Here is a 23,713-nt window from a genome sequence, read left to right as displayed (position 1 = left end):
CTATCTGATGAATTGATTGAATCCCTATACTCAAGAGAGAGTACTCAGGTCTAACAACCTCCACTTGCTGAGGATTCCAAAATATTTGAAGACACGCCACGGAGGAGACACTTTTACAGTACTTACAGTAAGCTGTGGAACAGCTTGTCCCCTAATTTATGCTGGTCTGAGTCACTGGCCCCTTCTAAAAGGAAACTCAAAGTCTGGTTGATTCATTCTGCCTCGTTTTTAAGATAACACAGCAAGCTTTCTGTTGTCTGTTTTGAGCACCAGGGTGCTTCTTTTTTAAAAGCAGCTGCACACTTAAAAAATATTGATTGATGGATTGAGTTCTCTAGCTCTACCTTTTCCTTAGACTAAAGGACAAAGAGCTGGGCCAAAGTCCATCCTACGAGAATGCATGCTCACTTCCACTGCAGTAACAGAGTTTGCCATGGAGTTCTCAAATACTGTTTTTAGACAGTTTGCAGTGGCAGAAGTCTTGATGCATTAAACATGAGAGAAAGCTCTTCTTTGCATCTCAAGGTCCATAGTTAAAACTTGGATTTGCCTTTTGCCGATAAAGCAATATGTTGACTAGGGTGGGTGATAAACTCCTCTCTTTTTTTGAATTTGCAGAGTTTTGCCTGCTTCACGACAGAGTTCCAGCATTACTGTGCCAACCACTACATGGCAGAGGGTTTTTTTGCACACGGCTCGCCAACATTAAGTTGGCAAGTGTGGGTGAGAATTTGTGTCCGCAAGCATGATTTTTGGGCTGTAGAACGTCTCCTGTCGAGATTTCTCACTGCAGACGGTCGCGACAGGTCGCACCCATTCCCGTTGAGAAAGCTGCAGCTTGAGTAGAAACTCTACAGACAGACCAAAGAAGCGCCCTTGGCACACTACATGGTGCCATACTTGCTGATTTTACAGTGTGGAACAAGCTTCTGGTGTTAAAAATCAGTGCGAGCAGCACAACGTGCCGAATTCCACCCACTCACGGAACTCTGCAGAATCTCGCAGAGCTTTTATGTAACTCTGCGGAATTCCTGGAGCAAAACTATGCGAGTTCCGCCCATTCCTAATGTTGAAAGATCACTTCAAACTCAGAGACAGCCCAGTCCTCGGGTACCATGGAGTATTGCAGAGTCCCAGGTGCAGGATGCATCGCTCAACAGCAATTCCTGAGAGCTGCAAAGCTGCTATGTGAGGTCCTGCGTAGTCATAGAAGATGCTGTTGACTAGATAGGAATTCCTGCATCGTGATGCGTTGCACCCCAACTGGTTCCGAAGAGGCTGCAGGACTTGAAATGCAGAGTCCTGCGTCGTCGTCGAGTATGCCGTTGACGAGGTGCTTGCAATGCGAAGGCCAGCATCAAGGATGCATTGCGAATCAACAGTTTCTAGAAGGCTGCGGGCTGTAATGCAAAGTCCTGCACAGGAGACAAAATGCACAGCGGTCTTAATGTGGAGTTTGATGAGGTGATGTGTTGCTAATCAGCTCCAATTTAACGTTTCTAGTCGGCGAAGCATTGTGCTGCATGTAGGGCTGGTAGAGCATCTTCAGGTCAACTTCCAAGTGTCCAGGACTGGGGTGGAACTACTTGGGAAGGTAGAACTCACAGCTGGCAGAGTCCCGATGCTGGATAGATCGAAAAAGCATGTCTGTCCATTAGGGTTAGAGTCAGGAGGCCAGACAACTAGCCTTTGGAGACACTCAGATGGTCCTGGGTTCAAGAGGCAAGTTCAGTCCTTCACTCAGGCAGGACACATCAGGGAAGCAGAGCAGCACAGCAATCCTTCTAAGTCTTCCACAGGTACAGATGTGTACTGAAGAGTTGAGGTCTGAGTACCACTTTACTAGGGACTTAAAAGTAAATTAAATGTACCCATATGGGTGTACGCCAATTCTGCCATGTGTAAAGAAGAGAGCACAAGCACCACAGAGTCGTAAGGCCAACAAAAACAAGGTCAGAAAAAATAGGAGGGGTGAAGGCAAAATGTTTGGGGGAACATCACCCTAAGGCTGGCAGGTCTAACAGAGGCACAATCAGAAGGAGTTAACAAAAATCTTGATGATAGTATCTTTATAACAATGCCCAACAATAGGTTGCCTACTGCTGCTGCTGTTGATGGCAATGATTGTGAAATTTATTTAGTGCTAAACAGCTACTTTAGGAACAAAGTGTTCTACGGCTAGAGTGGACAGAGAGGGTAGACAGGAGCTCAAAGAGGAGATAACTAAGTGGCTCCTGCCCCTGAAAAAGTAGAGGGAGGACAACAAGACTCAGATGTTGTTGGTAAACAAGAAGGTATTAAGCTCTTTTCTTTTCTAAAGGCCATAGGATTTTGTTGGGAGAGATGGGCCAGGGGAAAGGAGTTCCAGGCTTCACTTTCACCACTGTTGGAGAGCAGCTGCCCATTTTGGCCTTCCAGAACGTAGGGATGACAACTTGATGAGCCTGGTGGGGTCTTAGGTTGTGTGTTGTTAGGTACCATGTAAACCAGGGAGCCAGAAAAGAGTGCTGATGTTGTTTGTGGAGAATTTTATGACTTAATCAAAGTGCTTTAAAATGGCATCTCTTCAGAACTGGGAGCCAGTGGAAACTCACCAATGCCTTTGAGATGGAAGAAGCTCTCTTCATACCAAGCACCAACCTGGCTGCTGCATTTTGAAACTGCTGAAGTCAGTGCAGAAGGTACTTCTATAAACTTACAAAGAGAGAATTGCAATAATAAATTCTCAATAAATAGAATCAAAGCGTGAACCATATTATATCTCACTGAGACAGGAATGAAAAGCAGGATTTTCCTAATAATTCTTAGGAGCCTAAATCCCGTTTTACTTGTAGTGCTGATGTGTTCTCTGATGGATAGACCAGAGTCTATCCAGATCCCCAGATTCTAAGCCTGATAAGATGCCGTAGGTAGAGACTCAAACAAGCCTTGTTACCATTTTGTAACCAGGAGGAGACGGAACCAAAGACTACAATCACTGTTTTGTCTTTATTCAAGATTCAATTATTAACCGCCATCCAGTTGCAGACAGCCAAAAGAAGTCCTAACATTCCTGGCATTCTCTCTAAAACCTGATGATCAAGTGAGTGTCATTGGCATAAGAGTAGAAAATAGTGCTAAAAGATTCTATGAATTTGGTTACTGAGAAGACATAAAGGTTAAAAATGGTAGTGCTTAAAACCGATCCCTATGGCACCCCAGTGGTTATTGGTTGTGGAGTAGATCAAAACTTTCCAAGTGGTACTGCTTGCATCCACTCTGATAGAAAAGGGGAGAAACACGCCAGTACCTCACCGCCAATACCAGTTGATTCTCACCCCTGCAGAAGGAGGGAGTGGGAAACAGTGTCAAATGCTGCTTACTGTTCTAATGAGATCAGAGCGCCCATCTAATGTCTCTGACATTGCGGTGGCCTTAGATGGCATGCTCTCAATTGAGAAGCGTGTATTGAACTGCATGTAGGTGATAGTTAGTTTCAAGATATGAGGTTACCATAGTTTCAGTGAGCTTGGCCAAAGAAAGCAAGCAGTGAGATAGGATGATAGTTGGCCGTGATCTTGAGATCAAGGAATACGTTCTTTAGAAGTAGGGTAATCAAGGCCATCTTCCATTCCTTAGGTACACTGCCAGTCAAAAGAGATGACTTACAAAGGATAGTCAAGTAGGGAATAATAGCAGTACTGGCATTTTTTTAATTGGTGGACTGGACATACATCCAGTGGAAAGGAAGTGGACATCAGGGTCAAAAGATATGCCATTTGAGATACATTGAAGTGACTGAAAGAAGTCCAAGGATGTAGATACTGATTGATCCAGTTTGACGGAGAGATGGGGAAAGGAGGTAACCCGCTTATTTATTTTTTTGACAAAAAAGTTGGATAAATTGTGTCAATACCCTTAGCTTCTGGAGACATCTTCTGTTTGGACAGTTTAAAGACTTCTCTGGTATGATTTTTTTGATCCTGGAGTTTGGTGCTTGGTGAACACAGCCTTAGCGAACCTGAAATTTTTATTATAATTCTTGAACAGTTTCTTGTATAGCCAGCACTACAGCCTGCCACATTATTCAACACACAGGTCACTGCATTAACTCTTTTACTTGCAAGCAACATCCTGGTACAAGTGTGGCACCCAAGCAGAGGCTTGCAAGTCCCCCAAGAAAGCATGACTTTCCACATAGACTGTTAACATCTTCATCTGGTGGGATTACCTTCACGGTGAACCATAACCAGAGAGTCTAGATTTCATCAAAATTGGCCATGACCTAAAAGTTATGGAAAAGCCTCTGAAACAACCGCCAACAGTGGAGAAGTACGAGCACCTTAAAGAGCTCTAACTAGAAATGTTCACTTTGCTGCTGAGGGAAGTAACAGAACTGGTGCCTAAATGCCAATGGAAAAAAGGCTTCCTTACTCAAGATTTTTCTTAGTGAAAACGAAGACAGTAGGTTTGCCACCCATCCTCAACCTCTGTTTTCTAAACAGGTTTTTCAAGAAGTAGTTCTGTTAGATAGTAGCCCTTTTTTCAAAATATTCAGATCTTGTACATTACACGTCATAAGACATTTGCCACATACTATTGCCTAGACAGGAATATAACCAGAGAGTGGCAATTGGGCAAGAAGTTCTTCACAACCTTTTTTATTAAGGTGAGACTAATAATCCACTTATATCTTCTGACAAAGTATGTATGTATTATAAATTGCTTCTATTCTGATTCAATTATGTGAATATGCAAAATAACAATGCTGGAAAATAAACAAGTTTCTTATGTGTAACTACAGGTATCCTGCATCAATATATTTTATAGATTAACATGCTGCTTGCCGCCCTCTCCTTTGGTGGTGCTGCCCTCTGAACTCCATTCTTATGCACTTTTGTTATGTCATCTGAGCTATCGTGGTGCCTAGGCAGAGTATAGTGTTTACCACTTTAATTTTACTGCCTTATATTTGGGTAATTTTAAAAGAAGTTAAGGTTCTACTAAAAATACATAAAAGTCGGATAAATATGGTATTAGTTTCCCACATGGTTATTGCGTAATTACTGCCCTAGATTCCTGCAGTATGCAAACCCTTCCTTTTGTTTTTCCAGTGACCTATCAATAAATTCCCAGGAAAGTAACAATGTGACATTGCAACAAAATATTATAGCATAAATGACCTAAAACAAAATCATATAACTCGGGTTCTCTGTCTGAACCAATACATACTTTCTGAGTTGTGCACCTTCCCTTAGATGGGTACTGCTTCTATGCTACTCTAGATAAAGTATTCAATCTTTGTAAAGGAAGAGCCAATACTGCTAAGCTCTCCATGTTATCCGTCTCTTTACTTTGGGAGGGTGTGCCTCCTAGTGTCTTGACACATGTAAAAAAAGATACAAGACCAACTGGCAAGCCATCGTGAAATAGAGTGAAAGATAAAGCAACTTACCTGTAACTATGTTCTCTAGCATTGGTATCATTCATTGATTCTTAGGGAGGCCCATAGGAATGAATGGGAAGTTATTCTCAATTTGCGATTCGCAATTTGAGAATCGCAAATTGAGAATAATTTCAAGGGTGCAGGGGTGTCCAAAGGACACCCTGTTGCACCTCTGACATTTGCATGGGTGCACATACATGCCCTAAGGGCATGTATGTGCTTCACAGTGCACTTTGAAAAATGCAAAAAGTGCATTTTTCAATGAATTCGCAAATTACCACCAACTTGAAGTTGGTGTTATTTGCGATTCCTTAAGGCCAATTTGCATTTTTAAAATGCTTCTTACATTGCATTTAAGGAATCGCAAAATTTGCGATTCCTTAAATGCAATCGCAAAATAAGAAATCGCAAATTTTGCGATTCCTTATTTTGCACGTAGATTTGCTTAATACATACCATTTGGCCAAATTGCATTCGCAAACGCCGAAATTCTGCGAATTTCGGCGTTTGCGAATGCAATTTGGCTTGATACATATGGCCCTAAAAAACCTTTATTAGTAAAAGGGACGAGGAAGGTCGCTTTTGAATCTATGATCGGTACCAATGCTGGTAAAACAGTAATTACAGGTAAGTCATTTTTTTTCGTCTCAACTTGTTTCCTTTACAGAGAAGGGGGGTGGGGGTGGAAGCTGAATTAAAAGGTCCAGAGCCCTTACTCCTAAGAATAGATCACAATCTCAAAGATGTGACTTCTGTTCCTGTGAGAAGAAGAAAAAGAATCTGAACAGGTTGTGTGTGACCAGAGCAAGGCCATGGAGACAGTCATCATGACTGTTTCATGTTGCCCTTACACATCCCCAAGGGGATGTCATGCTTCATCATCGGCTCCTCATCGGGCCGGTTCTGCAATGCCCTACAGGTCACTTTGGCAGAGATCTTTTTTAGAAATTGCCGTATGATGAATGCAAGCGAGGTGGTAAGTGCAGTGGAGTAGAGAATGCGTGGCTGTGGGTTAAAACTGATTGGAGAGGTCTCAAGCAATCCTTTAATCAATGGACCGCCCTGTCAGGAATAAAAGCCTATTGCATGCAAATGCTACCATTAAGGTTTAAAAGGAACCTTGGTAGTCAGTGTGCAACAACTGGGCAAAGAAAAGTACCCTGTAGTCGTGTAGGTCTCTTTCTCAGTAATTGGTCAACATGTTTCGCGCCTATCTAGTGGTCTGAAGGATCCATGGTGCTTCGTCAGGACCGAGAAAATATAACGTTTAACTACCCCACATATATATGGTGTCCCTAAAGTGCTACCTACTGTGTGTATGGTTCAAGGTACAACCTGTCAAGGGAAAAAGAGAAGAGGTTATTATGTTCCTGGCTGGTGTGAGGGCGTATCATCAACTACGAAGTCCCAAATAGTGGACCAGTAGTAATTTTCTCCATAATTAGAAGTGGCAAATCACACAAAAAACAGGCATTTTTAGTTTATGTCCAATAGAGACGGCTTCTTGGCAGATTTTCAGGGTCATTTATAAATATTTATTTTTTATATGCAGCATGTACCGCAAAACAATTCTAGTCTCAAGGCACAGGTGGGGGGCTGGGGGAAGGGAACAGGACAAGGCACAGATAAATCAAATTACAGAAACAAAAGAATAGTTTAGGTGGCCATTAGGCATCAGTAGAGAGTTATTTTAATAAGTATTTGATTGAAAATGGGTTTGAAGCTTTTTATTGACTGGGCATTTTCCCAACAGGGGGCAGGATCATTCCATTGCTTTTTGCCGATGAGGTGAGGCATTTACCATCAAGTCTTTGTTTGCCAATTGGAGTTGAAGGGCTTAGTGCCTTTGTAGGATCAGATGTTTCTTTTGGTCTTGGTTCATACAAATATACCTGTGTAGTAATGAGGTTGTGTGACGTGTACACTTCCACATGGCCCACAGTGTGTATAGTATAGGTTGTTGTTTAATAAAAAGTTCATTTAATTTAGATTGATAGACTGAAATGTGGTCATGTTTCTTCAGACTAGATGAGTCTTATGACTCTGCTTTGAGTCATATATTATGTTCATTCTTTTGCCAAAAAGCCTACTTGTTTATCTCTGATAGGTTTTTCAAGTGACTGCATACCTGTTGCAGAAAATTGCCTTTTTCGTTATAGAGTGTGTCTAAATTTAATACAGAAAAAGACAACTTGTAGTTTACCGGGAATATAAAAAAGTTGCTAACCGTGTAAACATGTTCCAAGCCATGTCCTTGAGTGAGTCATTCTTGAGGTGCCCTATAATCACAGAACTTGTTTGTGAACCTCAGTTGTATTCAAATGGCTTTTTCTAATATCCTGCTGTTGTGAATATAAATGCCACAGAGCTCTATACAAATGCACCTCAATGTTCAAAGGGTTCATAGCCACAATATTGGGAGTGCTGATCATATATTAAGTGCTAACTGAGATACCTCAGTACTCTTCCACTAGCTTCACTGTTTACGACTTACCTTACACGCCTCATGATGCATTTTTTTCTCTAATGGCCCAATTAAAAAAAGGGTCTCCATATATTTCAATGCATAGATCGCAGATTAGGCATGTGAGGAGTATATACATTGTTGACATCCCAATTCCTTTGGTATGCACTCTAAATAGTTTGCTCCCTCTTGGGTCTTTTGCTCAAGCACATTAGACCAAGCTTTCAAAATATAAACAGCATACATACCCTTCCATTATATGCATTGTAACTCCAACCACTATCTTTGTGAGGTTAGTGCAGTGATTGCATTTAAGCAATACTCCCCAGTGACTTTACACCCTTTGGCCAGAGAATTAATTGAAGAATGTTTTTGGTTTCCTCAGATTTTGCAGATATGAATGTCTTCATTATTCTGCTGCTGTACGATGATAGAGCATGCCAGATATTCAAACAAGGCACTTAGATAGTGGTAAGGGATCATTCACTGCAGTCAGACATGCCTTTGGAAACGAGTGTTTCGTTACTTTGGCTCTTGCCTTTGTTCAGTGCTCTGTTGCACTATAACGATACAATTACATATATACATACACACATACATACATACGAACAACTTACAGATATACATACATTCCCTAAGTAAAGGTGGTGTTTACTCTTCTACTAAAAGTGTTCATTTCAGCAAAGTTACCTCCTTAAATGTAGACGAAAGTAGGCCACACACTAGCTATTTTCTTTCTACATAATTGGACTTTAATAAAGTGATCTAATTTAAAGTGAAGTCCAATATTTACACTAAATAGGGCTAGGACCAAACTACATCCAGTGTGAGGATGTATGTCACAATTTCAAGTGACAAAATAGTACCCTGCCATATTATCATATCCACATTATCAACTGCCTCAATATTGTGAAAGCAAGTATCTATAGGTAAGCATAGATTTACTGTTCTTAACTCCACATCTGCGTAACATGATGATGCACATGTTTTCAAGGTACATAGATGTGGAGTTACGAATAGTGTACATATTCATACCTTTGTGATATTCATATTGTCAAGGTACATAGATTGGAGTTGAGACTTAGGGGCCCATTACGATGTCGGGCGGATTGCCCCCGCCGGCCTGGCGGGGCACTCCGCCCGACATCCACTCCCGAATGCCCCCGCCATATTAGTATGGCGGGGGGGACCGCGGCGGACGGAAAGACCGTCCGCCGCTTTTCCGCCACAGTCACCTTGCGGCCGGGGCAGAAAAGGATTAATATGGTGGTGGTGTCTCATAGACACCGCCAGCCATATTAGTATGGGCCAAATCGGATGCCTTTCCGTGGCGGCATCAGCATGCGGTCTTCACTCTGGGGGCCCCCTGTGGGCCCCCAGAGTGAAGGAGGGGTGGGGTGTGCACACAGGGGGTACCTGTGGTACCCCCCAGCATTTGCATAAACAAATCGGCAGGCACCGCGCGGTGCCTGCCGCTTTGTTTATGCAAATGCGCGCATTCATTTTTAACATTGTGGCGGCGGTGCATTGAGCACCGCCCGCCACAATGTTAAAAATGGGGGATGCGTCCGCCACTGTGGCGGGCGCATCCTAATGCAGACATCGGGACCCCTGCCCTTAAGGCGGGCGGTCCCGTTTTCCGCAAGGGTGGCGGGCAAATGGGGCCCTATGTACCTATGTATACCTACCTTCACAATATTGTGGAAGTCAATACCCTGGAAATTATATTTTGATGATATTTAAAACTCAATTTTGTAATAGGACAAATTCGGATAAATATGGTCTTTACTTCTTATGTGGGCATTGTGTAATATTTGCCCTAGCTTACAAGGAGAACGAAACCCCCTCTTATGTGTTTTGCAGGGCAGTGCAGCGACCGTGAGCTGTTAGTCCAGTATAGCCCTGCAGGATGAGGAGGAAGAGGATGAGGAAGGGTTGATCGATGACTTCAAAGTCAAGACAATTCCGCTCAAGACTACCACCTCTAAAGAGAGATTCAGGCAGTTTGTCTTGAAGGTGAATATTAACTGCTGGAAGAGCAGGGGGTGTGTTGTACATACATGTAATTCAAACATAGTAGCATATTCTTGGGCATTCATTGAATGACAACCATTCATGAACAAGATAGTACCACTGAAAAACCACTGGCCTAGTCAAATGTTAAGGCATATGTCAGATTCATGGGGATTCACTGAGAGGTCTATCACTCATTGTCAGGTTAGTATCACTGTAAATATAGTGGCATAATCGCAGGTTACAAAGTAGATTATACCTTTTGGGATTCGTTGAGAAGACACTATTTAAGAACAAGGTATTATCCCTGTGAATACAGTGAGAGGTCCCCCACTCAAGGACATTGCATAGTGCCATGGAATTTAGTTGCAAAGTACATATGGTAAAATATAGGTCATAATCATGGGAATTTATTAAGATGTTCACCACTCAAGTACAAGGCAGCATTGTAGGGAATTCAGTTGCATAGGCCACAGGTCAGAATTGGGTCCTGTTCCAGGTGATTCTTTGATATGCCGTCACTCAGGATCAAGGTAATGTTGTTTGGATTTTATTGGCATGGTCATAGGGCCATGCTCCCTTGGAATCAGTGACAGGATCTTAGGCCAAAGGCTATCCGCAAGAATTCATGACTGTGTCTCAGGCCTGGAACTAAGGAATAAACATAGGAGGTGTTTAGGGCCAGTTTCACCAGTCAAGGACTAGGCCATCAACTTTTGAATTCACTCAAATGGTCATAGGTCGAAACCTGGTCAATTGATAGCGGTCCCGCATTAAGAGCCTGGGCTTGACCACTGCAAGTCAATTATGTGAACCAATGCTGCATGACAGTTTATTTCCCTTGGACTTAATGGACAGGAAAAGAGTCCAGACAGCAAGTTACATAGCTAAATTGTGGAGGAAAACTAAAAAAGACACAGTTCATGCCTTTTTGCATATAACAAGGACTGTTCAAAAAGACCCATGCAATGCCCCATCCCTGTCATATAGGAAGGACTAGCGGACAGAGCCCTCTGGCACATAATTAGTGGTTACAATGCAAGGATTTTTATTATGGCCTCTGGCATGTAATGTAAGGATTGGAGGCCAAGGCTCAAGCGATGACCTCTGAACTTATGAGGTCTGTATATAAACCCCAGGTCTTGGCTCCTGAGTTTGCACCTTGACATGCAACAAAAAGGCTTGAGGTCAATACGCAAGCCTTGCTTTTTGTCATAATGTGAGTAATAATTGCAAAGGCCCAGGTCATTACGCTAAGCTTGGTAATACTACTGCCAATCTCAAGCTATTGTAAAGCAAATGATGCACGCTGTTGATGGTGCCCTCTCTAACTAATCGATAACAAAATCCCGTTTTCTTTCTCCCTTCAGGTCTGGGAGGGGCAATGGTCTGTTTTGCCATATGACCGGCTGCCTGACTGGCTGAAAGAAAATGACTTCCTTTGTAATGGGCACCGCCCTCCCTTGCCCTCATTCCGTGCCTGCTTTTTAAGCATTTTTCGGCTACACACAGAGACAGGCAACATCTGGTCACATCTTCTTGGTAAGTGTAAACCTAAGACGGTAGCTCAGGGTGCAAGGAGCCTAACCTTTTCGCAAAGCTGTTCCTTCATTAATGGATTGTTGATTCATAACCGACATTTACCATTCTCCCAAATGAAGAATCAGGTAGGATGTTATTTGTCAGGGTATTAAGTTGCGAGCATCAAGCAAAAATGTATCAGATTCCATTGATACCAAAGGCTGTTACTGTATAGGTTATATTATAGTCCATTTGAGCTGTGTCTAATTTCAGAGGCACCAGTGACTGATACTGTAAAGGTCATATTACAGTCCTTTTGGCCCATGTCTGACCCATTGACTGGGTACTTCGCCGTCTTTGTGCATTGGAATTCTGTGGTGTAAATGATCCAAAATGTTTAGCTGATGGCTATCTCTTCTGTCTAAGTCCTGTAACTTGTATTTCCTCAGCACTGAATCTATCATAGATTCACTTGCTTGAATTTCACTAAGTAACCAGTGGGTCTGTCATACATTCACATGCTTGCATCATTTCGACTAGTCAAGTTGGGAATCCCACATAACGTTAAATATCAACAAACAGTGTTAAAATGGCCACGGGACCAACAACAGGTTCTGTTTAGCAACATATCCACCTCCATTTAAAACAACTGAAACTTCAGTCAATGATGTGGCTGTCTAAGCTCTCTGCACCCCATAGAAGCCATCATTGCGTACATTTCTACTGCATGTAATAGTTGTGTCCCTGGAAAAGCTCTGTTTTTTACTGTCACAAACCTTACTTTTATTGGATTTTGGTTTGCTGTTGTTAAGATGGGAATCCCACTCCTCATGCTCCGTCTCTGTCAATCAGTATGGAGTTTTGCAGATCAAGCAGAGAGCCAGAATGGAAAAGCGGAAGAGGAGCAAGAAATAGAGACGCCCATGTGGTTATAGTCAACTTCAGAAATTTACCTTCTGCCTTCTAAGGAGGTTCCTCCAGCTTATTTGTATTTGTATTGACCATGTAGGCTCAATTGAAAGAACCTGGATTTGTAGTTGGAATGGGATTTAAGGAAACAGGGGCAAGCCTACGACATAGCGTACAGCCCAATACACCAAGATGCTCACTACATGCCTTAGAAGAGGAAGACAAATATGGGGAGTCACAAGAAGAAAGAGACATAGAGGTCAACCACAAGAATTCAAAGAGAATTCTCCTTAGGGTCTCCCATTTCAGTGTCGCAATACGGATTATGTTAGTCACTGTTAACCTAGGTGTCATTACAGAGAACCTTCGGTGGGGAAGTTCTAGTCACTTTCTTTGCCACCTCTAGTACATGATGAAAGCCTTCAGTCGCAGCATCATTATTCTCCCAAGTGGCCACTACCACAGCCACCTCAGCAATATATTCCAGTTTCACTTCAGCCACAGCTCTCTGTACTTCATATGCCACGTTATCCAGACCTATTGGTGCAGCAACCAGTACCCCCAACAGCAAGAGATGTGGAAGATGAAGGCTCACAAGATGGTGTTCAGGATACAGACCCAGACGAGAAGGAAAATGAGGTATTTGATGACAAACCAAAGAATTAAGGCATTGTATTGTATTTTATTGTATTGTATTGTATATTAGATTTCTATAGCGCCTTATCACCCAGAGGTCTCTAAGCGCTTTGCAGAGAGTGAGCACCATGCTAGAGGGGAGAGAGTTAGGCATTACCCCAGGCCTCCTGAAACAGCACCGTTTTTAGCTTTTTTCTGAAAGATAAAAGGTTTGTTTCTTTGCGCAGGCTCTCTGGCAGTTTGTTCCATGCACTGGGAATTGTATGGGAAAACGTGCGCCCTCCAAAGGAGGATAGCTTAAAACGCGGACAAATCAGTAGAGCAGCGTCTGCTGATCGTAAATTCCTGCTTGGGGCGTATGGAACTAAACGTTTCTTGGTATATTTTGGGGCTTGTCCGTACAGTGCTTTGTGCGTAATGCATAGGCCCTTGAATTTGGCCCGTTGTTTCACCGGCAGCCAATGGAGTTTATGGAGGAGGGGAGTAGCCTGAGTCCTTCTAGGTTTGTTGAAGATCAGTCTGGCGGCGTCGTTCATGACTATCTGAAGTCTGCTCGACAATTTTTGAGGGATATTGTCATACAGAACGTTGCCGTAATCCAGGCGTGCCAGGATCAGTGCTGATACTGCTCTTCTAAGCGTGTCTACCGTCAGGATAGGGGATAGTTTGCGCAATTGCCTCATTAGCCCCACACAAGTACCCACTACGGCTGAGACTTGGGCAGACATGGTGAGGTTTGCATCGATGATCAGGCCCAAGCTTTTTACTGCTTCAGCTGGTATTGGGGATGGCCCTAATTCGGTAGGCCAGAGGAGATCGTTCCAGGGGCTAGATGCCGTTGTGATCGCCAACACCTCGGTCTTATCGGGATTTATTTTTAATGAGTTGGTCGTCATCCAGTTCACAGTGAATTTTAGAATGTTCTGCATTCTCTGGTATGCCATTGGACAGTTGTCAATTTGAATAATAATCTGCGTATCGTCGGCATAGTTGTATATACTGCAGTCTATCTGATTTAATGTTGAGATGAGAGGTTGCAGGTAGGCATTGAACAATAAAGGTGATAATGCCGAGCCCTGAGGGACTCCGCATGTGATACCTACTGCCTCCGATACCAGGTTAGCCAATTGCACTCTCTGGACCCGTGACTCCAGGAAGGATGTCAGCCAGGCATGGGCGGTGCCCTGAATACCGAGGTCCCACATCCGCGACAACAATATGTCATGCTTGACCGTATCGAATGCCGCGGAGAGGTCTAACAGCACCAGGGCACATGGGTTTTTCCTGTCCGCTTTAAGTCTCAGGTCGTCCAGCACGGAAAGCATGACCAATTCCGTGCTATGGTGGGCCCTGAAACCAGCCTGGTTGGGCTCTAGTAGAGAGTTATTTTCTAGATGTTGAGAGAGAGTGGGCAATACGTGTTGTTCCAGGATTTTTGCTAGGAACGGTAGCTGTGAAATGGGCCTGTAATTTTTCAGGATCTTGGTATCAGCCCCTGCCTTTTTCAGGAGGGGAATCAGGCGAGCCTCCTTGAAGTTGGATGGAACCTGTCCAGTTATGAGCGAGCTATTCAGGAGTGATAGTTTGTCGTCCTCTAGCCCTAACCATGCTTGTTTAGAGACCCTTGGGGGACACGGGTCCGCCGGTGAACCTGATTTAACTCGGCCCATCACTGTTCTAATAGTTTCCTTAGTGAGTAAGGGTATTGAGGTAAGGGGCTGGGTGACAGTAGGGGTCGGTTTGGTCGGAGTATCGGGACAGTCCAGTCTGGGGGTCATCTTAATTTCGGACAGAAGATCAACAATCTTAGTGGTAAAGAAAGACTGAAATTTTTGGCAGTCTTCTTGTGAGAAGGAGGGGGGCTGTTCCTTCCTTTTCCTCAATTCAGACAGAACCTTAAAGATTTCTTTCTGGGGATTAGGAGAGGTTGCAATTCTGTCTTCATAAAACTCAGCTTTCCTAGCCCTAATAGCTTGTTTATATGTAATTAACTCTTTGGCATATAAGGTTTGACTGTCAGAATCATACCCCTTGCGCCAGGCTCTCTCTGACCGACACAGGGAGCGTTTCAATAGCCTTAGTGCCTCATTGAACCATGGTGCACTTTTCTCCTTATCTCCAATTTTAACCCTTCGTGCAGGTGCCACCACCTCAATGACGCTTTCCAGTTTTCGTGATAGTTTGAGACTGGCATTTACCAGGATGAGAAAGAATAAAGAAACGTTATCCATACTTACAATAAAGGACACACTCACAATCAGACTCTCCATCAGACAACATCATCCAGTTCCATTCTTTGCTGGAAAAGTTTGACTAAAAGGTTTCTCGCAATCTTCCCATGTGTTTGATGGGACAGCAGTGCCTTTTGATAGGAATTCAAAGAGCACCCCAGAAAGACGACGAAGTACATCTATATCCTGGATCATGGATGGAAGGAGGGGTTCAAATACATGACTGTACTTGCTGAAAGAGTGCTGTTATTAAAAAAAAAAAATCTCCTAGTGAAGTCATCAAAGACTTTTCCCTGTTGGTTGTATGAACCTGTGTTGGTTGACATGAAGCATTGAAAGGGAGAAGACATCAACAATACATTTTTAACTTGTGAAGCCAATGTGACTTCACAATAAGGACCAATAGAGACCATGAATCACCACATATGGTTAAAGGGATTTTATTTTGGAGTAACAATCTATCCAGTATATAAGCAGACCAAGAGTAAGTTTAAAAATACAGCAGCACAGCAGATAAGCTGAAATATCTCAGTAGATTAGGCCGCAGTAAATGAGACACAGAATTGTGATAGCCACACAGATTCATCTACACAGGGTCTCTAATTAGGGAGCCTAGAAGGTGTCAAGTGATTAGACTTTAGGAGAAGTCTTGGAAAAAGGAAATGATTGTTTAGCATAATGTTTCACATTTGCAAAAATAAGAGAGGCGGAGAGGTCTGTACCTCTCGAAGTCTAAAGGGAACCTCTGCCTCCTCTGTGTGAACACCAATTAAATGTATCAGGATATTCAGAAGCGTCCTTATCTCCTTTCACACCACCAGGAACAAACTAAATTGTTAGTTGAGTGCATCTGCAACATTCCTTCAGCATACATGCCAACCCTTCCGATTCAGGCTGGAGACTATCGATTTCAAGGCTAGTCTCCTGTCTCCTGATTCCTGAATGCAAAAGCCCGATTCCTCAGGGAGCTTCTGTTGTCAGGGACTAGACTTGTGTGACCAAGAGTATGCACTGCAAATAACCTGCTCCTGCAGGCCTGTGCTCAACATTTTTTTTTCGCTCTATGCCTGCCATATCACTTTCTCTGTATATTAGTTATGCTTGTATTTCTGATATCCAATCCTGCAGCAGCACATTTACAAGTCCCATACATGACAATAGATCCGATTCAGGCCTCAATAGAAGGCAATGGGAGAAGTACATTCTTCCGATAATTTTGTTAAAATCTCCCACTTTTCTCTTCTAAAATGTTGGCATGTATGCTTCAGTTTCCCATCACATTGAAACTTGGACTGTAATTCTCAACCTTGAAAATCTCTCTGTTCTGGTACGTGATGAACAGGCCTCTTTTAACCATTAATTATCCACATTCACTGCCAAATTCTTCCCTTCTGGCCTCACTATGAGCAATCTAATACAAACTATAGGCCTTTCTCTAACTAACGTGAATCATTATAATACACCTGCAAAGAAACAGAAAATATGCCGGCAAGGCAACATGTATTTCAATTGAGGCCTGTAGTTAGGCTAAGTTAAGTTAACAGTTAATATGCACTGATAAATACATGATTATACATACCCATATATAATGTCAAGAATAAATATAAACGTGAATAAGAAAGTACGTTTATACGTTCCAACTGAACATTTATGTATACATGTGTAAATCTCTAGCCCCTAACATGGTTTTAGTCCCTGAATGCATTTAAATGCTTCACACCTGTTAATGAAGTTAAGGCACTCCGCGAATATAAGGTCAAATATGAGTACATAATTGCATATTTGTGACGTATAAGGGTGGAGCCTAAATTGCACTGCTCCAATCTCCCCTTTAATGGCGATGTTAGCATCACAATCAACACATAAATATTATCAGATGAGACCAGCTCAAAACCCTGATGTTTTCAACATTTTTCCTCTGGAGTTTTCCTTGTATTTCATCTCATCATAAAATGTACACTGATTCTCCTCTTTTCCTACGTGTTTCTTTTCACTTCTATACACTTGTACCCCTTAAACACTACAAACAGACAGATTGCACAAAGGACAGTTATGACAAGGGGTCTCAAAATGGAGCTAAATATTACACTTCCAAGGTTTCCAAACCACTTGCCTACTTCTACAAACCTATTTCCAGTCGCTTCCGAATCACCTGTAGCTTCCAACTCCATTAAATCTCCCTTTAAGCCTGTAATATTCTTGATGTATTGTTTCACCTGCTTGCTCTTGTCAGGAATATAAGTGTAGCATTGCATCTGGCAGACTCTGTCTTCCATTGTGAGAAGGATGCCTAACGTGAGGCCATTCTGCATCACCATTGGCCTTATAGCTGTAATTTCAGTGTTCATGGACAACAATGAATTTGCAGTTCTAATAGCTACCTTATCAACTATGGTGGACAACTTTATAATTTTGAGATCAATCAGAACTACTCCTGCAGAAGGAATCAATGCATCAAATATAACTCCAATCATTTAAGAACCACTGCTATTTCTTTTTGTTCTAACTTATGATCCCCGCACTGGATCGTCTAAATGTTCTACATGATAAATCTTCAGGCAACTATTGCCACTTAACATGTGCCATACCACCCTCGGAGAAATGTAAACTATGCGTGATCCCCACAAATATAATAGACTCCAGGAATTACAAAATCTCTATCTCCCATGAACAATGGCCCAATTCTCCCAAATTCAAAAATGTCATCTCTATTTCACTTAAATTTTGTATGAACTGCAGATTTACCCCTAAGCACACATTATTTTCTCTTGTTTTTACAATGTTTGATTAGTGCAGGCATAACTCCTGACTCTGGATGTTCTAAGTCCTCTTTAGCCCACTGATTTCTATTCTTAAGATCCTTCCCTGTTTCCCATTTAGCATCCATCACCCTTCTCCAGAATCTTGCAATTTCTTTTCAACATCAGTTAAGGAACAAGTCAAATTATGACTATGAGCATAAGCAGTATCTAGCGTTGCAATGGGTTTAAATAAACAATCAGCTGTATCGATCTCTTTGGCATTGGGGTGACGATTCGAATGCTTAAACATGGTAACTTCACAAAGCAGTAAATCCAAATTCTAAAAATAATAGTGAAAATTACTCTTTTCTATAAAATAGACTCATTAAAAGACGACATGTAATACCATATGAAAGAGGAATATGATGATAGGTAATCCCTTCTGCAGCTGAGGCAGGTAACTGCGTAGCAGTATTAGCATCCATAGTGTCAATATATTCATAAAGCAACTTAAAATAAGCATTTGAGGAAAGGTCTCCTCTTGATGAATCTACACGTAATGACTTAAAGTCAAATGTATGCACACTATCATCATTAGGAATCGGGGTTCTATGGGTAGTCTTAGATCTAAGTTCAAAGTGTAAGTGAATATAACCCTAAAAGCAAAAATGAGTCCTACAATAATAGCTATGAATAAACCAGCTGATATAAGCCTAGATCTATTAGTAATACTGATTTCCATGACTTCCCTAAAATCAGACCACTGAGAGAAATCTAACTTAAGTATGTTTCTACTTGTGCAAATGGCAAAACAAAGTCCATGCATCGAATGATGAAATTGTTTAGAAACTTTTTGTGAGTCTTCCCTAACCCTACTCCGTCTTCTTGTAAATGATACTCTTACGCTCTTTCTGCTGTTTCAGGTATATGGAATTTTCTTAATTCTGAAATGAAAACACAGATCAAAGTTCAGTTCAAAGTTCATGCCAGTGACAACTCAGGCCAGTCTATTCAGTGGCAAAGCAAATTCAAAGCATAGTTCAGCAATGAGCACAAATTCACAAAGGTTCAACTGGGATCTCACGGTTAACTTCCTAATCACAGAATTTCCTTTTTGGGTCATTTGCTGAAAAGTATGTCCATTCAGGGAATAAATACCTCTGACAAGGTACCCAAGCTCTTTTCGATCTCCTGAGTGCAGATCGTTCGTCCTCACTGTCACTGAGACCAGAATCCTCAGTATCCTCTGGGATAGTGCTTGGTACACGTTCTGCAGGCAGACTTAGGACCTGAGTCCAAGTTTGGCAGAAGGGATTCTCTGTCACAAACATGACAGATATCCCATCCGCCAAATTCTATAGGATATAAAGGAATTGTAATTTGGCGGAGGGGATATCCATCACGTTTGTGATGGAGTAACCGTGTCCATCAAACTCGTAATCAGGCCCTTAGTCTCTTCCCTCTTGCCTTCTCTGCTTCTGAGCGTAAATAACTCAGCGGCCCGGTTACTGTCTAATACCCCAGGTACAAATCTGTTTCCAAAGAGATTCGCAGCCTGCATTGGCTACCTGTTTCACAACAGATAAAATTCAAGGTGCTGTGCCTGACATATAAAGCACTGCACCACCCAGGTCCGGTCTTTCTGCAGGACCTTCTTATCTGGTATGAACCAACCAGACATCTCTGCTCTTCAGGAGCTAAACTCCTGACAGTGGCCAGAATCAGGACATTGCTTTTGGGGGGGCGCAGCTTTTGCTTCGGCACCTCTAAACTCTGGAACTCTCTTCCGAGTGAGCTCAGAAGTGCGAGTTCCCTTTCCTCCTTCAGAAAGGGACTGAAAACCTGGCTGTTCCAGAACTAGACGCCCTAGCAGGCCTACTGTTGTCCTTAGCGCCAAGACACCCCCGGGTATACGTGTGCTTTATAAATCACAGTAACATTAACATAAACAAGACCCCTCTCTAACCATCTGCTACCTCTCCCCCGATAAGGAGGGCAAAAAGGTGGATTCGTCAGGACGCAAGATTTGCAGCACAGCTGCTATGCCCATAAAAGTGGGATTCCATCCTCCACTTTGCGGACCACCTCCCAAAAGAACACCGGGCAGATATCCTAGAAATTGTCCAGGAAGGGGCCATGGAGTCAAATCAAGTCATCAGGGTGGCAGTGGACTCTTCCATTCTAGCTGCTCACAGCTACTGCCACGGAATTGCTTTACTTTAGCACGCATTGCTGCGATTAACTTCTCTGAAGCCAGAGGCCCAGTTACGTCTGCAAAATTTACCCTTTTCTGGCTCCACCCTCTTCAGCTCACACAGCGATGATGAAATGGCAAGAATGAAAACGGAAATGGATACCTTAAAAGCGGTGGGATTAGAAAAATCTAAAGAACGACGTTCGTTCCACCCTTACCACTAACGGTTCTCTGCACAGAGGGTTCAAACCCCTCAATGGCAGTCAAGCAGATCGCAACAATATCAGCAACCGTACCAGTTGCAATGCAAAACACAGAGAGGTCGGCACTCCCAAAAATCTAACCAGGGAGGACGTCAACCCGCTGCGGCAAAACCCTGCATCATCTCTTCCCCCTCTTCTGTAACCCACTCTGGTAGGGGGAAGCATTGTAAATCATTTGGCAAAGTGGCAGATTGGGTCTTAAATATTGTCAAACATGGCTATCATCTCAGATTCACTGCCCCACCACCATCCATTCCTCTGAGGTCATCCACGTCTCGCCTCAAGCTTTTACAAGAGGAAGTCAACACTGTGCCACAAGAAAGCGGTGAGGCCAGTCCCTCGAAACCAACGAGGTCAAGGTATCTTCTCCAGATACTTACTAGTGCAAAAGAAAGGCAGGCAAGAGTTCAGAACCATTACCAATATGCGGTTCTCCCATTCGGCCTCAAGTCAGCGCCCGGAACCTTCTTCAAATGCATGGCGGAGGTGGCAGTGCACCTGCGGAAACACAAAATCTTTGTATATCCCTACCTGGACGATTGGCTGATCGAATCATTCACAAAAGCCCAAAAACATTTCCTGTGGACGTGCGATCTGCTGCATCTCTTGGGTCTGCACGTCAATGTTCAATAGTCCACCTCTTTTCCAGTTCAGATTCTACGTTACTTAGGAGCTACCATCGCTATGTTGCAGGAAAAGGTGTTTCCTTCGGAGGAATGACGGTTATCCATTCTCCGAAAATGTCTCAATCTTCAGCGGATAACCCATCTATCAGCTCGCATAGTCTCCTCGCTCCTCGGCTCGATGGTCTCCTGCATATTTCTGACTCCCAATGCTCGCCTCCTCATGTGTACTCTCCAGGAGTGCCTGGACGACCAGTGGAACCAGTTCTCAGGGAGCTGGGAGGACAAGATCACCCTCTCAACTCATGCAAAGAAATCTCTTCAATGGGTGGTGTTCCCAGAAGAATCTCCTGAGGAGAATGCCTTTTCACCATCTTCCACCAACACAGACCTTGGTCACAGCTGCCTCACTGGTCGGGTGGGGAGCCCACGTGGATCACCTACAGATACATGGCCTATGGTCCTCGAGAGAACAGACATATCATATCAACCTTCTGGAACTCCAAGCAGTGCACCTGACACTCAATGCTTTTCATCCTGCATTCGCGACCAACAACCTGCTTGTTCAGATGGAAAATACAACCACCATGTACTACCTGAACAAGCAGGGGGTTACACGGTCCAGAGCCCTGTCGTAAGAATCCCAATTGATCTGGCACTGGCTCATCACCAGGAATATAATGCTGGTAGCTGCGCATCTGCTAGTGGAGCAGAATATCCACGCGGAAGCCCTCAGCATGGTTCTCATCGAAAATCATGAGTGGGTGCTGAACAAAGAAGTTGTGCAAGGTATCTTCAGCTTGTGGGGCATACCCTCTACAGATCTGCTCGCCAAAGAGGAAATAAAAAAATGCAGCGACTTTGCCTCCAGATTTTACCATGCAAGGGCACTTGGGAATGCCCTGTGGATCGACTTGTCGAACAAATTTCTTTACACTTTTCCTCCAATACCACTAATTCATTCATTAATTTTAACTTTATTTCGGTTTGTTCATGAACCATAAAAGTACATCGAAAATAGAAAAATACATTTACAAGAATACACTAATACACAGTTACATCTCATTTTAGATATTTGCAGTAAATCAGTTAGCGTGCGGTTTATAATGTGGCGATAAAAGCACTAAGACAGTAAAATACATAGAATAAAAGTTTAAAACACAGTGAAAGGCTAATTATTACTGAGACAACAGTCTACCTACATTAAGGTAGGTTACTACTACCGAATCAGTCTCCGCCTAATTAACCACATCGAAAACAGAAATTTGGCAATAGCAGTAACTATCAGTGCATTAGTATCAGTTTTTAAAATCCTAAAATACTCTATATAGTTCCTGACTCCTAGGTTCACACATAGCTGTATGATCCATTTTTTTCTGCTAACAGAATAAGCAGGACAGAACAAGATCACATGGATTAAGGATTCATTTGGATCTTTGCAACCTGGACAAGGACGAACTAAACCCATTTTCCATTTATCGGTATAAGAGTGGAGGGGTAGTGTACCATATCTGAACTGTAAATACTGTTTTTTTGCTAGGACAGGTTCTATAGTGTCTAATTCCTTCTCAAAACTGTAGACATTCTTGGAATCCAGAAAGCTGTCAGTGAGGCTAGAAGGCCTGGCTGATCGAAGAACCTCTTCTAAGTTGCAATGTTTTATAGACTCTGCCAGGGTTCTCTTGGAGATGGATTTGCATGTGTCCTCCGGGTTAGACCAGAGATTCTCCATGCTGATCCTAGACGCCTGCCCCCTTATAAAGGATAGCCACTTTATCCTCCCTGCACCCGGGCGTGCCAACACAATCTTTAGTTCTTCTCTATAGCACTCAAGCTCCGGGACACTCCACAGTCTACGCCAATAGAGGAGCGGTCGTGAGGCAATTACTTCTGCAATGGGCCTCAGATTTATATCCAGCCTTAGTGGGACTAGAGGGGTGTTGGTTGGTAAGGAGAGCAGCTGTCTAATAAATTTATTCTCTGATATGCTAATCTCATTCGCTGGACAGTAGCCCAAGAGTTCCGCCCCGTAGAGGGTGGATGATCTGGTTTGGACTTTATATATTTCCAGCGGTACACTGACTACTTTATGGACACAAGTTTTCTGCACTTTAAGGATCCCCCCGTAGACTGAGAAAGGGTTAAATTAGCCTTAGTAATTTGAGTTTCCCAACTCATTTTATCATTCAAGGTCAGGCCTAAATAAGTAAAATTATTTACCCTTTCCAGGGCTCGTCCATCCATTGACGGGCGTGGGCAATTGGTTGCACTGGCATTAAACACCATGTACTTTGTTTTATCTATGTTAATCACCAGATTCCTGTTCCTACAGAATTTGGTGAATTGGTCTAACACCCGCTGCATCCCCATAGATGTTTCTGAGAGCAGCAGGGTGTCGTCCGCAAACATAAGTGCAGGAAATTTACCACCAGCTAGGTTAGGGGCGTCACTGTTATGGACACTAATTAGGTCATCGACAAGGCCATTTAAAAAAAGGGAAAATAGCGTAGGGGCCAGTACACATCCCTGCCTAACTCCCTTCTCAATAGGAAAATCTCTTGTCAGCTGGCCATATTTGCCATAACGAACCTTTGCATAGGTTCCTTCATGGAGTCTTTTAAATTGGTGACATAAATAGGGTGGGATCCCCATTGTTGTTAATATACTCCAGAGTTGGTTTCTGTCCACCATGT

General features: G+C 42.9%; 1 protein-coding gene across 1 annotated transcript in view; it reads left to right on the top strand.

Moving 5' to 3' along the window:
* Positions 1-23,713, top strand: part of LOC144785826 (adiponectin receptor protein 2-like) — a 368,390-nt gene that overhangs the window by 161,647 nt on the left and 183,030 nt on the right. The window contains exon 3 of the mRNA XM_078664672.1: positions 11,273-11,444. Coding sequence (XP_078520798.1) covers positions 11,273-11,444 — 172 coding nt within the window. The remainder of the gene's footprint in view (positions 1-11,272; positions 11,445-23,713) is intronic.

This window comes from Lissotriton helveticus, chromosome 10 (assembly GCF_964261635.1).
Source record: "Lissotriton helveticus chromosome 10, aLisHel1.1, whole genome shotgun sequence".
NCBI classification, from domain to species: Eukaryota; Metazoa; Chordata; class Amphibia; order Caudata; family Salamandridae; genus Lissotriton; species Lissotriton helveticus.
Note: the sequence above shows the minus strand (reverse complement) of the source record. Positions and strands in the feature narration are given on the sequence as shown.